The 16,075-nt window shown below is 50.1% G+C and overlaps 1 protein-coding gene across 2 annotated transcripts in view; it reads right to left on the bottom strand.

The window, feature by feature from the left end:
• Positions 1-871: 871 nt before the first annotated feature.
• Positions 872-16,075, bottom strand: part of MFSD12 (major facilitator superfamily domain containing 12) — a 61,544-nt gene continuing 46,340 nt past the window's right edge. Inside the window, exons 10-11 of one of the 2 annotated variants that reach the window (XM_085637296.1) lie at positions 3,902-3,976; positions 2,636-2,761 (exon numbers count right to left, since the gene is read on the bottom strand). In XM_085637296.1, the coding sequence (XP_085493422.1) occupies positions 3,912-3,976 (65 nt within the window). In that variant the 3' untranslated portion in view covers positions 2,636-2,761; positions 3,902-3,911. Of the gene's footprint in view, positions 2,762-3,901; positions 3,977-16,075 lie in introns of both variants that reach the window. The other variant, XM_085637295.1, reaches the window with a different exon arrangement.

Genomic DNA, 16,075 nt, shown 5'->3' with positions numbered 1-16,075 from the left:
ATGGCCACACTGGTTTGCAAGTAAAGTACCAGGAGATCTTTAAAGAAAAAGTATGACAGACAGACCCCCCCCCCCCCCCCCCTCCCTTTACCTCCTTTCACTTGGTCTTTGCCGGTCATTCCCCAAGTCAACCAACTCACTCCTAACTTCTCTTTCTCTTCAATATCACCCGTGCAGCTCTAGCCTCTATTTCACTTCACCGTCCATCGCCTCACATGTCCTCTTCTCATTTATTTTTCTCATAACTGAGCGTCTTTCTGGTCACTGCCATGCCCATGTCTTAGTCCGGTCATTCCCTCCTTTCCTTCAAAGCCTCTCACCAAACTCTTTTCTTTCACCTCTACTTTCTCAGACTCATTTTGTCCATCTTTTCTGTCAAGCCTTCTTCACTCTGCCCTGCTCTCTCTTCCTTCCTCACCTCTCCCAAAGACTCCCATTCCCTTTCTATTCATTTTCCACCCTCACCTTCCATTCCTTTCAATTTCTTTAATCAAGACATGACTGGTACCCGTTTTTTAATTGCGTACATCTCCTGCCCTTGTGTCCCATTATCTTCTTAAACCGTTCATCTGTCTCTTTCTCTCTCAATTCCCTTTATAATCACCCTTTTTGCCTTCTCTCCAAATGTCTCTCTATACCCAATCTCCATCACGGCACCCTTACTCCACCTCATTTACTCTCCTCTTCTTCTAACACTCTTGCTTCACTGATATGTCTCATCTCCATTCCTCCCCCCCCCCCACACTCATTCCAATTCCCAAATTATTTGGCCATCAATCTCCATCTTGTCTGCTTTACCAGCCCTTTCCCTTGTCGCCTACCAATGCGTCTTGTAGATGCCTGATCTCTAAGTGAAACAAGACAAAAACAATCACCCTGAAAACCACTTATTTAATTGGGTTTTGAGCATTGACTAAAACAATGTAACTGGACAAGGCGGGGAGGACATGGTCCCACCTCCCTTTTAACTACAGTGGGTGGACTGCCCTCTAGGAAAATGCGGAGCCATCTACTAATGCTGGCACCTCAGACAAATCAGGTAGAGCCAGTTTCAAGCCCTAATGAGCCTTTAATAGGACTCAAAGCTGGTGTAGAAATTCCAAAGTACCCCAAAGGGTTGCATGTCTCTACATTTACTGGTAGTGTTTACCATACCCAGCTTCAATCTCCACTCAAATAGATTTAAAAGGGCTCTTGTAAAGCCTGTTATTGATATAGAAGACAGGCATCTGTACGCACAATACTTCAAGAGAGTTTGCATCCGTTTGAAATATTTAACATTTTAACAATTTGTGACAGATATCCTAGAGTTGTGTTGCTATGAAAGTAAGAGATTACGCATTTATGTTATGAGATAGAAATACTTCAGTGGTTTTATCAATCATTCTAGAAGATTATGAATTCATTGCAGGATTATGAAGAATCACAATTTTCTATATAATAACAAGTAGTTTCTGAGAACCTTAAAGCCAAAGTGGCTAATTTATCATCCCTCTGAACCCTGTAGTGCAAATTTGAGGACAGCCCCCCCCCCCCAGCTAACTTCAGAGACATCCCAATTCCTATGTTTTAAAAAACTTGACTCAGATTGAATTTGGTTGACAGCCAATTAGAAACTAGCACAGCATTTACCAAGTAAAAGTTATACATTTGATGGAGAAGCCAGTGTCTGGCTGACAGGCAGAACAAGAGAAACGTTAAAGACCTAACAGTGCCTCAGTCACACATGACTGAACTGGTGGGAGATTTCTGGCAGAAAGAGGAGTGAGGTTATCAAGACCAGAAACATACATTAAACCCATGTAGAAGTTTCTTGACCCTCTGTTTGGCTATATCAAAGGTGACTGGTTCACATTACTGCATAATATTAGCGAAGAGCTATTAGCAAATAGAATGTGATGTCAACCATGGTCCAAGCGTCCGAACCACAAGTGACGACTGTCGCACTCTTCAGGGAATACTTGAAGGTATTGCGGGTGGCAAGGCATTCTCACCAGGAGAATCTCCAATCCCCCCTCAAACCCACCATTGTTCCAGTCTTGCAGGCAGCTACTGGCTCAGGTTAACAGTGCTGGCTTTGGCCCATGTGGCGCAAAAGAACAGGCAGACCCCGGAACTGGCAGTCCTGGTTCACTCTTGGGGCAAATGATTTCAGGGCCACGGACAGAATGCAGTGCAGGTAACTCCACAAGTAGAAACCTATTTGGTACTGGACCTTTAAGAATTTAGTGTCCATTGCAGTCAATTCCTTCCCTACATATTTACAAAAAATATATATATGAAAAACTTCTGACCTTTGTACTCGCCCCTGCTACATGGTGAGCTTTCTGGGAAATAGCAGCAAGTTGAACACCAACTCAGAGACCTTCTAACCTATAAGCATTCCCAAGACTTGAAGTGGGATGTGCAAATATCCAACGCGGGCTGTAAGTGGTCGCCATATTTTGTATCTGGCACATCCGGCCGGTGAGGAACTCAAGTCCTATCAAACAATTTAAAATGGACCTCAGAGAGAAGAAGCCATAGACCCGACCATCAACTTCCAGGAATACTCCTCTGTATAAAGTGCTGTGGTGAGATATCACAAGCCTTCTTCTGCAGATTGACGATGCTTGGGCACAGCACAGGTTTTGAGGCCTAATACTTTCCATCCTACAAATGAAGAAGTTGCATCAATTCACAAGTACGTTCTCCTGCTCGCCAGCGGGAAGTTCGTCGTCAACTGGTACACTCACAACCATGCCGTTTACCGACGCCTCATCTACCAAAAATAGAGAGAAAGAGGAAATCAGGTTAGTAATGGTCTTTTGTTGCTAAACATGCTTCAATTAAACCTTTTAAAAAAAAATTATTGGAAGCTTAATATGGAGCAAAACTAAAGGCAAGAGGATATTGCGACTGCAGCAGCAAAGGGGAAGTAGACACAAGGTGCACCGGCACAGACTATCCCAGAAAGATATAATTCGTGAAATTTTAATCCATACGGAATCTCAATCTATTCAAATTCTTTATCAATCTTCAAACCGTTGGTCACAGGATTCTTCATTGATATGCAATACTTTTTTTATCATCCTTAAAAGTAAATGGAACTGACTAAATTTGCGTGCATACCAGTGAACGCTCTTTTTGTTGAGAAACTAAAGGCAACCATGCATACAAAGGAATCACTGATTTCCAGCCATGCTTCAGCTTCTGCGAGTGCTGTAGGGCCCAGAAGGGAGGTCAGTCAAATTTCAGGTAGTAGGTTGCGTCTCTGAAAGGCCAGTCAAGCTTGGATAGAGCAAGCTCTACTGAGATGGACTCCAACAGAACCCTTCCAGAGGCACGACCATCAAATTCTCTCTTCGTTACTCTCCGTGCCGACGCTCTCCTACTGCAAGGGCACCAGACGGCTATTTTGAAGCAGAATACCACGAAGCAAGAACGAAACAAAAACACTGCCCAGGCCAAGCCTACAACCACTATCATTTTTTTTTTAAGAATACATATCTGTTTTGTAAAACATATCTATGCCCACTTTCAGAATACTGATGTGGAAATACTGCAATTCTTAAAACATACACGGTCACAGGCAAACAATGCACCAAAGCAGAGAGCATGTATTGTGGACATTTTGGGCACGCCTGCGTCACTAAGATTTATACCCAACAAAAGCAGGAAAAACTAAAAGATTCACACTGCCTGCCCAGCTCCCCACTTGTGGCAGTCATTAAAGATGCTGCTGACTCTCCAGCCATGTCCATCATTTCATTACGAATACCAGCTAAAGAGCTGAGTAAAAATCAATTATTCACATTGATCAAGAACAAACCGGAACAAAGGAGGAGATTTAAAGAAATGTTTCACCGCAGCTCCTGTGATAAAATGTTCACCAGATTCAGAACGTGTTCCCTTGTCTTACCTTCAAAGATTTAAGTTAGCAACGCAAGTTTACTTGGGCGTCGAGTCTGTCTCTTGCTCAATGAAAGGGGATTTGCTGCCAACAAGGAAGGAAAACATGAGTAAACAGCTGTTTGAACCAAAGAGCGTGCCTTATCACCGACCAACTCTGTGCAATCAAAAGTGAACTGTGACACATAAAGCTCCAAAATGGCCGCCTGCACGCCATCGGCATGAAACCGCCAGACTGATGTGAATGAGGCTTAATACGTAGAAATGGTGCCTTAGGTGTCCAAACCTTCACCAGTGGACTCGAAGTGGTGGGGATATCGGTGGGAGACGTCAGTGTTGTCGTTTGGTGAGAGCATGCATGTTTTTAGAGCGAGAATCCTCACGGGGCAAGGTGACCGAGCTAGCAGTGTGTGAAGATCCAAATCCTCGTTTTCTTCGCAACCTGAAGTTCAATGGGAAACTTTGCAACTTCACATAGTGTTGAAGATTTATGCTTTTTCAACACTTGGTTGAAAATACGAAAGTTTGAGGTAATTCTTGCTGCAAAAGACAAACTTAAATAACAAAAGTATGCAACAGATAATCTTGTGGAGAAAAAAAAAAAAGAAGAGTACATAGATTTTCCATCTTGGCAGGGCTTGATTGAAGTGAAAATGTTCTCAATATGTGGAGAAAATTATTTTGTAGTATACAGAAAAACGTCTCTTAAGGAATTGTAAACTGCGTACTTCAAAAATTGGGAGGGAAGGATCAGGAACTACTCTGGTGTATATTTCACGCACTCCTAGGCTCAGAATGCATGCCAAACTTGACTTTCTCCCCCTAGTATCCATTCTGCTGTTTTTCAAGGATAGTTAACTAGCACAGTCCATGTGTAAGCCATTGAACATATGGAGGATTTCCACAGAGAAGCAGGTATTCGGGAGAGTGCCCTGTAAAGCATACGACGCACCATGCTATGTCAGGATACACATTCCCCCCAGTCCCCTACTGCCCAGTGTCCGGTGCTACAGAAACCTGGCCTATACCATTGATGAAACAAGGATATGCACTGGGTACCAACCAACGTTAAATGAAGAGTAGCAGAACGTCTGTGACGGCGAGGATGGGAGGACAAGAAGAACAAGTTACTTACCTTCGGTAACGATGTATCTGTAAGAAACATTAGTTAGTTAGATTCCTCACCTTAGAATATCCCCAGGCGTCAGGCTGGATCAGGAAAGATTTTTGTAGCAATACCCCTTACGCGTCGCTAGGCGTTGTCTGCGGCTCCGCGTCCGTCGTCGGCGTCGTGTGCCGGAATGACGTCGGAGTACTTAGACGCCGCCCTCGCGCACTGACGTCAGTTCTTATACATAGCTTTCCGCGCCAGGGACGCTGAGCCATGCAAGAGACCGACACTGGTGCCAAAAAATCTAGGGCCCTGAAAGGGAGAACCTTAACCCTAGATGTCGGTTCGCAGGCTGGGTGGGTCGGTGAGGAATCGAACTAACTAATGTTTCTTACAGATACATCGTTACCGAAGGTAAGTAACTTGTTCATCTGAAAGAAACACGTTAGTTAGATTCTTCACCTTAGAATAGATACCCCAGCAATACCAACCCCGGAGGTGGGCCTGCGAACCAAGATCACACCAGAAAGTCCAGGAGAACAGAACGGCCAAAGTGGCCATCTCTCCGGACTTGGCTGTCCAGGCAATAGTGCTTGGCGAACGTGTGCAGTGAAGCCCACGTCGCCGCCTGACAGATGTCCTGCAAGGGGACTTCCCGTCCCAGGGCAGTTGTCGCCGCTGTGGCCCGGGTGGAATGGGCTCTCAGCCCAACAGGAGGGACCTTTTTCGCCAAAGAATAGCAGAGTTTAATACACAACACGACCCATCGCGAGATGGTCCGCTTGTGCACAGCTTTACCCTTCTTCGCACCCACATATCCAACAAAAAGTTGGTCGTCCACCCGGAACTGTTTGGTGCGGTCCAAATAAAATGACAGCGCACGTTTTGGGTCCAGACGGTGGAGCCTCTCTTCATCTTTTGAAGGATGCGGAGGTGGAATGAAGGTGGGCAGCGTGACAGATTTCCCGATGTGAAAGGGAGTCACGTCTTTAGGAAGGAAAGAAGGACGGGTCCGGAGGACAACCTTATCCGGATGAACTGAAAGGAAGGGAGGCTTAGCTGACAGAGCCTGGAGCTCACTCACCCGCCTAGCGGAGGTGATAGCCACCAGGAAGGCAGTTTTCAGAGTCAGTAGACAAAGTGGACAATTGTGAAGGGGCTCAAAGGGAGCGCACATCAGAAAAGTAAGAACAAGGTTCAAGTCCCACTGAGGCATTACGAATGGAACAGGAGGGAACATATGAGTAATGCCCTTCAGAAAACGGGAGACAACAGGGGACTTGAAAAGAGAGGGCTGATCAGGAAGCCTCAAGAATGCAGAGATTGCAGAAAGATAACCTTTCAAGGTGCCCAGAGCAGAGCCCTGCTGGGCCAAAGAAAGAAGGAAGAGGAGAACCTCAGAAAGAGGGGCAGCAAGGGGATCCACAGCCTTTGCTGTGCACCATGCCACAAATTTGTTCCACCGGCAGGCGTATACCGTCTTTGTGGAGGGACGCCTGGCTGCCAGAATGACATCACAGACTTCAGGAGGCAAGTCAAATGGCATCAACTGCCGCCGCTCAATCTCCACGCATGGAGGTGGAGGCTGGACAGGTTCGGGTGGAGGACCGTCCCCTACTGCTGCGACAGAAGGTCCTCCTGAAGAGGCAGTCGTATCGGGGGATCGATGGACATACTGAGTAGCTAGGGATACCAGTACCTTCGTGCCCAATCCGGAGCCACCAAGATGACTTGGGCGCGGTGGCGCCTGATCTTCTTCAGCACTCTGGGCAGAAGTGGTATAGGCGGAAAGGCGTACAACAGACCGCAACTCCACTCGCGACGAAAAGCGTTCCGAGCGAGTGCCGCCTTGGAAATTCCAACGCGCAGAACTGCTGACATTGCGCGTTCTCTTCGGTGGCGAATAGATCTAACCAATGCTCTCCCCACTGCAGAAAGAGACCTTGCGCCACGTCCGAGTTCAGACGCCATTCGTGATCCACCATGCACCGGCGGCTGAGTTCATCTGCTCTGGCGTTCAGAGAGCCCGCCAGATGTTGAACCACCAGGGTGATGCCCTGATGTTCCAGCCATGTCCAGAGGCGCAGAGCCTCCTGACAAAGGATCCACGACCCCACCCCGCCCTGTTTGTTGCAATACCACATGGCGGTGGTGTTGTCCGTGAACACCTGCAAGACACTTCCCCGGACAGAGGGAAGGAAGGCTTTTAGTGCAAGTCGGATCGCTCTCAGCTCCAGTAGGTTGATATGGAGCAGAGTCTCCGCCGGAGACCAGAGTCCTCTGATCCCCGCCTCTCCCATATGGCCCCCCCCCATCCCGGGAGGGACGCATCCGTCACTACGACATGCTCCGGTTGGGGTAGGGAGAGGGATCTGCCGCTGACCCAATCGCGATTCGTGAGCCACCACTGCAGCTCGTTCGCAGTGCCCTCCGAGATCAGGACATGGTCGGACAGGTTGCCTCGATGCTGGGCCCACTGAAACTTCAGGTCCCACTGCAGAGCCTGCATCCGCCACCTGGCGTGAGGTACCAACAGGATGCAGGAGGCCATCAGCCCCAGAAGCCGCGGCACCAACCTGACCGAAACCCAGGACAGAGGCCGGAAGATGGAAATCAGGGCCTGAATGTCCCGGACCCGCTGTTCCAGCGGATAGACCTGGAACTGCGCCGAATCGAGAACCGCTCCAATGAAAAGGAGCTTCTGGGAAGGACTCGGGTGCGACTTCGGCACATTGATGGAGAACCCCAGCGAGTGCAGGAGGTCGGCCGTAGTCTGGAGGTGGGAGACGACTTGCTGGGGTGAGCCCGCCTTCAACAGCCAGTCGTCGAGATAGGGGAAGACTGGAACCCCTGATCTGCGCAGATGAGCTGCGACCACCGCCAACACCCGAGGGGCACTGGTGAGGCCGAAGGGGAGCACGGTGAACTGAAAGTGCTCCTGACCCACCGTGAACCGCAGGTAACGCCGGTGGGCCGGCAGGACGGGGATGTGGAAATAAGCGTCCTGCAAGTCCAACGCTACCATCCAGTCTCCAGGGTCTAGGGCAGCCAGAACCTGAGCTAAAGTGAGCATCTTGAACCGGTCCTTCCGGAGGAAGGCGTTGACGCTCCTGAGGTCCAAGATCGGGCGTAGGCCCCCTTTGCCCTTCTTGGGAACCAAAAAGTAGTGGGAATAACAACCACTACCTACTTCTGGACCAGGAACGCGCTCGACGGCCTCTTTGGCCAACTTCCTCTCGTAGAAGATGCAAATGATCCCCCGACATACGGTGGTTCAGCGGTGGCATGGCTGGAGGGGTCGTCTCGAAGGGGAGGGAGTAGCCCCTTTGGACGATTTGCAGCACCCACCTGTCCGACGTGATGGAGCGCCAGTGGAGCAGGTAATGGCGAACTCTGCCGCCCACTGGCGTTGAATAGGCCTGAAAGCTCGGACTAGGAGGGCTTTGAGGCGGATGCTGCCGGGGTGTATGTGGACTGACCGGCACGTTGACCTCCAGTACCGCCTCGGCGGAATCCACGTCCGCGTGCAGGTTGGTTCTGCGGCCGGTGGCTGGGCGGACGTGAGGAGGCGCCCCTTCCTTGGCCACGAAAGGGGCAAAAGGCGGAAGTTTGCGGCCGCGGGGCCGAAAGACCCAAGGACTTGGCCTTGAACCGAGCCAGCGCACTGTCCGCCTTCTCACCAAAAAGGTGAGTGCCATCAAAGGGCATGTCCATGAGGGAACTCTGGACATCCCCCGAAAATGACGTGGACCTCACTGTGGAGGGCTTGGACCAAGTGCCCTGCAGAACCTCAATGAGGGCCTCATTAAACTGCAGCAGAGGCTCAATGGAGCTTGCTGTCCGTTGAAGGACCTCTGTGAGGACTTGCGCAGCACCACTGAGAAGGCTGCACCCTCCTCCGAGGCCACAGTCGGAGGAGAAATGAAACCAGCGTCCGGGGAGGTATCCAGACCGCTGGCATCCCCCAATTCCTCTGCCCAGTCCTGAGAAAGTTGGGCCTGAGCAGCCATAGGGTCTTCAGACCCCTCCCAGTCGCCCTCGTCATCCGATTCCTGATAAGCAGGAGGAATGATCGGAGCCGGGCAGTAGATGAAGCGTTCACCAATCGGCGCTGGCAGTGGCGCCGGGCAGCGCGGCGGCGGGCGGCTCTGCGCCGGCGTCGGGCCCGGTCCGGAGCTAAACTGGGGAACGACGTCGTCCGGGGACGGCGTCGGAGGTGGAACCGGTGTCGGCAGAGGAGGCGTCGTGAGGTCGACCGGCGCCGACCGAGATCCAGGCCTGGATCCCTCGGGGACCTGCGGCGTCGGGGCCGGAGCCGTCGACGGCGCCGGGGCCGCTGGCACCTGAGGTCGCCCAGTCGAACCTGCGGGGCCCGAAGGCGCACCTACAGTCGTCGACGGCGGAGCCAGGCCCCTCATGGCCGAGAGGAAGGCACTGACCTCCGCCGGAGTCGCGTCAGTCCCAGGGACCGGCGGGTATGGGGACGGACGCGGCTCCTGCGGCTCCGACGGAGTCGCGGGGGTGGGACCACCCTGACCCTCAGCCAAGTCGCGCGACCGGCGAGGGGAGTCCGAAGAGCAATGTTGTCTCTTGGACTTCTTGGAGTGCTTCGACTTACCCGAAGACCCCGACGAGCGATGACGATGGCTGCGGCTCCGCGATCGGTCCTTGGACCTCCTCCTGGACCGGGACCGAGAGCGGCGCGGAGCAGAGTGCCGAAGCTCGAGAAGCTTACGGGACCGCTCCCGCCTAGCTTTCGATGTCAAGGCCTGGCAATCGAGGCACGACTCCGCATCATGGTCGGCCCCCAGGCAATAAAGGCACCGGCGATGGTGATCCGTCACCGACATCAGGCGATGACAGGCGTCACAGGCTTTGAAACCAGGCATCCTACCGGCACCAGAGTCGAGTCGAAAGACCAAAATTAGTCAAAAAATGACTAGGGGTAAGCTCTTCCCGGATCGGCGCTTACTGGTGCGGAAAAAAGAAGAACTGACGTCAGCGCGCGAGGGCGGCGTCTAAGTACACCAACGACGTCATTCCGGCGCACGACGCCGACGACGGACGCGGAGCCGCAGACGACGCCTAGCTACGGGCAAGGGGTATTGCTACAAAAATCTTTCCGGATCCAGCCTGACGACTGGGGATATTCTAAGGTGAGGAATCTAACTAACGTGTTTCTTTCAGATGTAAGTATATATAGTAGGCAAGCCTGCTGGGCAGGCGAAACGTGTCCAACATTATCGGCTGACAATAAACATTATTTTGGCGTAAGAACACGGCGTCGATTCTCTTGTTGTGGGAAGTTGTGGTGAATTGCTCGGACCGTGCCTGAGAGGTCCGTCAACGTCGGCGCACCCTCTGTTCTGGTGGCGGTGGCCTCTCTTAGGCAAACGTGGAAAATATATATATATATTATCTACTGGCGGTCGCCAGTAGATAGTTATAGTTAGGACCCTGTTTCCATAGGAAAACCGCAACATTCTATTTTGAATAACTTTGGCGCCGGTCGACGAATCCTCGCGAAATTTTCAAAACTACTGGGGCGCTACGGTCTGCTCCTACCCTGAAAGTCTCGGGGGGATTCGTCATGCGGGGGCTGAGAAAAAAGGGGGGTCCCAAAACGCGTTTTCCCCATGCATTTTTCCATAGGACCTTTAGACACAGCTACAGCCCGAACGGCTGAACAGAGTTACTTGAAATTTGGCAGAGAGGTAGTCTACAGGTCAAGGAAGTGCCTTTTGTAGGTCTGGTGTAAATCTGTTCAGTAGTTCCAGAGAAAATAGCATTTAAATCAATATATATATCTGTGGCAGCTTACGGTGCGCTTACCGTGCGCTTACGGTAAGCTTACCGTACGCGTACGGTGACGTGCGCGAGCGCGATTCTGGTTGGCTGTTAGATCTTAGTAAACATTCGAATCGGTCGAAACCAGGAAGTGTCGGCCGCCATTTTCTCTCTCGCACTCTGAGGGGGGGAGGAAAAACAAAGCTGGATAACACGAAAAGGGGCAGCCTAGACGGCTCCTAACCACATAGCCATGATTAGTGTGTCCCAAAACAACCCCCAAGGCCAAAAAATTATTATTTTTTTTTTTGAAAAAACGCCGATTACGCTTACCGTACGCGTACGGTAAAAAATAAATAAAAAAAAAAAAACAATATCCACAATTGCCCCACCCCGTGTGCAAAAGGTGCCTGAAGGGCACCTTTTTTGCATGGCATATTTAACAATAAAACAAATAATATAAAGCCTTTCACAACGAAGCGCATAATATGTTCGTGTGCGGACGGTGCGCGAAGCGCATCGTGCGTACATGGCCCATCCAGCGTAACGTGGGCACGCGGTGCGCGTAGTGCACCGCGTGCCCACCCTGCGTGCACGGCACTAACTGCGTAAAGTGGGTGCGCGAAGCGCACCGCGTGCTCACTGTGCGCGCACCGTGCGCGCACGGAACGAACTGCGTGAAGTGGGCGCGCACGCCACGAACGGCGTAAAGTAACTTAGCATTTAAAAAAACGTACAAATTCACTGAAAAAAACATAGGTTTCACACACGTTATAGTTAGGAATTAGCATTTAAAAAACCTTGCAAATTCAATGAAAAAACCATAGGTTTCACACATGTTACAGTTAGCTGGACATTTCACTCGTAAAAAACCATTGAAATTCCCCCGTTATAGTTAGTGCAGGCAACTATAACTCACGCGACCGCAATCCTCTGCTGATGACATGTGTCTTTATGAAAAAAAAATATTTGTAATATATGTATAGCTAAAATTTAATGGAAGAAGACATGGGCAAATAAGTGTCTAAATACAGTATTAGCATCAGCAGAGGATTGCGGTCGCGTGAGTTATAGTTGCCTGCACCAACTATAACGGGGGAATTTCAATGGTTTTTTACGAGTGAAATGTCCAGCTAACTGTAACATGTGTGAAACCTATGGTTTTTTCATTGAATATATATATATATATATATATATATATATATATTTAAACACAATCTTCCATCGATTCGAAGATGCACTCCAAACCAGCATGAGTGAAAGCGAGACGCTTTTCTTGCCTTCGGAATTAGTTGCTCGGCCTTACGCGTTTCGGACTTATCAACTCCTTGCTCACAGCAATATATTATATATATATATATATATATATATATATATATATATATATATATATATATATAAATAATTAAGCTCCTCAATCAGTTCCCCACATCACTGTAGTTTCCGGTGCTTTGCACGTGTTCAGTGAGATAGTGTTTGCGAGTTCGCATGTTGGGCCATCGTTGTTGTTTTAGCAGAGATATTTGGGGTGAGTTTGTCGGTTTTTAACTCCTGATCTCTAGGTTTTCGCCAGTTAGAGGGTCACAGAGCAGTCAGGCTCTAGGAGCAGCGCGCTCAGCTCCTCTTTAGAAGCCTCCATTCCGTCTGCACGGTGTGTGTGTGTGTGTCTGTAGCTCCCGACAGTGGCAGTCAGACCCTTCTGCATCCTGGAGGAGAGCTCTGCGGGAGCAAAGAGTTCACAAGGCGCATGCTCCAGAGCAGGTTCTTGCTTGCAGATGGGATAGCCATAGCTCACTTGTCTTCATGCAAGTCTCTTCTGAGCCTTCCTCCAGAGGAAGAACCTCACAGCAGCCGGGCCAGACCTCCGTCAGGTCTTCAGGACAGACCCCGACTCCGAGGACAGGTTAGAGGAATGAGAGGGGAGAGCCATCCGCACCGCCTGTGGAGGTGAACCACGGAAAGGGAGGGCGCGAGTTCAGACACCGAGGACACTCTGCACAGCAAGACCGGCTCACCAGTCCAGACTAAACTCCTCGCCTGGCTGTGGATGACTGGGGGCAGCGGGCCGGCTCTGGTTCGTGACCGGTACCAGGGGCCCCAAGAACAAGGCCCAGCGGCGGCCTTCAAATCCAGAAACCCTCTAGGTTAATGATTAGCACTGGAACTAATCAAATGTGGCTTCTCAATTTCACCCGATTTTCCCATTCCCCCCCCCCAAAAAAAATCATTCCGCTTAATTCTATACCCCCCCAACTTGCCGTGCAAATGTGACTCCTCAGCTCTGTGTGTGTGTGTGTGTGTGTGCCCGCAATGTCGAATGACTCCCTCGGGCTCAGAGACGTTTTAAGGCATGGGCAATTCTATTGCTCAGGCCCCACCTTCCAAAGGGTCCCCCCCGGGAGTGTGAGTTTTCTCTCTGTTTGTCTTTTGTCTGTCCTATTTCTCTATCTAAACCCCTCTCCCTCCCTGCCCTATACCCGACTCCGTCACTCTACCCCGTCATTTTAAGGATTTGTGAGGTCACAAGCGAGTTCTATTCAACTTTTTTTAATGTGTCCATGTTAAAGTTTAACATATGATTTACTGTTGTTTCCATTATGCCAGCCTGATGAGTAATTCATGTGTCACAAAATTCAAATTTATTCCCTACAGGCGGCCCCAAACTATGTCTTGCTCCGGGCCCCCAAAATCCTTAGGATGAGACTGCTCGGCCTATGTAATTTATACGTATAAAATCCATAAAATGACCTACAATGCAGCCCCTTGGAAAGTAAGAGAGGAGAAAGCCCATTGTGACAAGTGTTTCTTATAGAAAATGGTGTTAGTGGAAGGAGCGACTCAGAAGTAAATAGTCTTAAATGGACCTCAAGGTCTGCTTGGCGGCATGATGCTGCCCTCTTCAGGCTGATGAAGGCACTGCGGCTTCACCCTGGTAGGGGGTTCTACTTCTCATGCATGCCACACTGGCTGCTCCAGAGTGTAGTAGAGGAAACAGAAGTGGCAGGGAGGGCGAAGATGGTGTTGTAGAGGCAGGTGGGAGTGGTGAAAGGAGTCTGGGAGAGTGACGGCATGTAGGAAAGAGAATATTTGCACAGAGAACGAAAAGAATAGAAAAGAGTGATAATAAAGGCTCAAGGGGGAAGAAAAGAGCTCGCATATGGCCATGACGTCGTGTGAGAGGGCTAGAAGGGCTGCCTTCACCCTGCGGGTGTCATCCATACGATGCATGGCACACACTTGACTGTCGGGTATCACGTGATTAGTGCGACCACTCCCAGTTGAAAGTTGTGCCCGGGGTGGGGCACTCCAGGATTTCTCCATTCTTGTCCCCTCTGAATCGCCTAAATCCTAGCTTTAAGGTGGGCGCAAGGGGAGACACCCACGGTCTCTCAGTGCATCGAGGATGGAGGCAAGAATGCACAAGGAAGCCAAGGTTTGTGGTACCACTGGTCCATGTACAAGGAAGCCAAGGTCAGTGTGCTTTAGTGGTCCATGCACAAGGAAGCAAAGGTTTGTGGTACCACTGGTCCATGTACAAGGAAGCCAAGGTCAGTGTGCTTTAGTGGTCCATGCACAAGGAAGCCAAGAACAGTGTGCATTAGTGGTCTATGCAGTGTGCTTTAGTGCTATGAACAAGGAAGCCAAGGTCAGTGCGCTTCAGTGGTCCATGCACAAGGAAGCAAAGGTTTGTGGTACCACTGGTCCATGTACAAGGAAGCCAAGGTCAGTGTACTTTAGTGGTCTATGAACAAGGAAGCCAAGGTCAGTGTGCTTTAGTGGTCTATGCAGTGTGCTTTAGTGGTATGAACAAGGAAGCCAAGGTCAGTGTGCTTCAGTGGTCCATGCACAAGGAAGCAAAGGTTTGTGGGACCACTGGTCCATGCACAAGGAAGCCAAGGTCAGTGCGCTCCAGTGGTCCATGCACAAGGAAGCCAAGGTCAGTGTGCTTTAGTGGTATGAACAAGGAAGCCAAGGTCAGTGCGCTTCAGTGGTTCATGCACAAGGAAGCCAAGGTCAGTGCGCTTCAGTGGTCCATGCACAAGGAAGCAAAGGTTTGTGGTACCACTGGTCCATGCACAAGGAAGCCAAGGTCAGTGTGCTTTAGTGGTCTATGAACAAGGAAGCCAAGGTCAGTGTGCTTTAGTGGTCCATGCGCAAGGAAGCCAAGGACAGTGTGCTTTAGTGGTCTATGCAGTGTGCTTTAGTGGTATGAGAAAGGAAGCCAAGGTCAGTGCGCTTCAGTGGTCCATGCACAAGGAAGCAAAGGTTTGTGGTACCACTGGTCCATGTACAAGGAAGCCAAGGTCAGTGTACTTTAGTGGGCTATGAACAAGGAAGCCAAGGTCAGTGTGCTTTAGTGGTCTATGCAGTGTGCTTTAGTGGTATGAACAAGGAAGCCAAGGTCAGTGTGCTTCAGTGGTCCATGCACAAGGAAGCCAAGGTCAGTGCGCTTCAGTGGTCTATGAACAAGGAAGCCAAGGTTTGTGGTACCACTGGTCCATGCACATGGAAGCCAAGGACAGTGTGCTTTAGTGGTCTATGCAGTGTGCTTTAGTGGTATGAACAAGGAAGCCAAGGTCAGTGTGCTTCAGTGGTCCATGCACAAGGAAGCAAAGGTTTGTGGGACCACTGGTCCATGCACAAGGAAGCCAAGGTCAGTGCGCTTCAGTGGTCCATGCACAAGGAAGCCAAGGTCAGTGTGCTTTAGTGGTATGAACAAGGAAGCCAAGGTCAGTGCGTTCAGTGGTCCACGCACAAGCAAGCCAAGGTCAGTGTGCTTTAGTGGTATGAACAAGGAAGCCAAGGTCAGTGCGCTTCAGTGGTCCATGCACAAGGAAGCAAAGGTCACTGCACTTCAGTGGTCTATGAACAAGGAAGCAAAGGTCAGTGCACTTCGGTGGTCTATGAATAAGGAAGCCAAGGTCAGTGCCATTCAGTGGTCCATGCACAAGGAAGCAAAGGTTTGTGGTACCACTGGTCCATGCACAAGGAATCCAAGGTCAGTGTGCTTTAGTGGTCTATGAACAAGGAAGCCAAGGTCAGTGTGCTTTAGTGGTCCATGCACAAGGAAGCCAAGGTCAGTGCGCTTCAGTGGTCTATGTACAAGGAAGCCAAGGTTTGTGGTACCACTGGTCCATGCACATGGAAGCCAAGGACAGTGTGCTTTAGTGGTCTATGCAGTGTGCTTTAGTGGTATGAACAAGGAAGCCAAGGTCAGTGTGCTTCAGTGGTCCATGCACAAGGAAGCAAAGGTTTGTGGGACCACTGGTCAATGCACAAGGAAGC

This window comes from Triturus cristatus, chromosome 12 (genome assembly GCF_964204655.1).
Source record: "Triturus cristatus chromosome 12, aTriCri1.1, whole genome shotgun sequence".
NCBI classification, from domain to species: Eukaryota; Metazoa; Chordata; class Amphibia; order Caudata; family Salamandridae; genus Triturus; species Triturus cristatus.
This window is presented reverse-complemented; position numbering and strand designations above follow the sequence as displayed.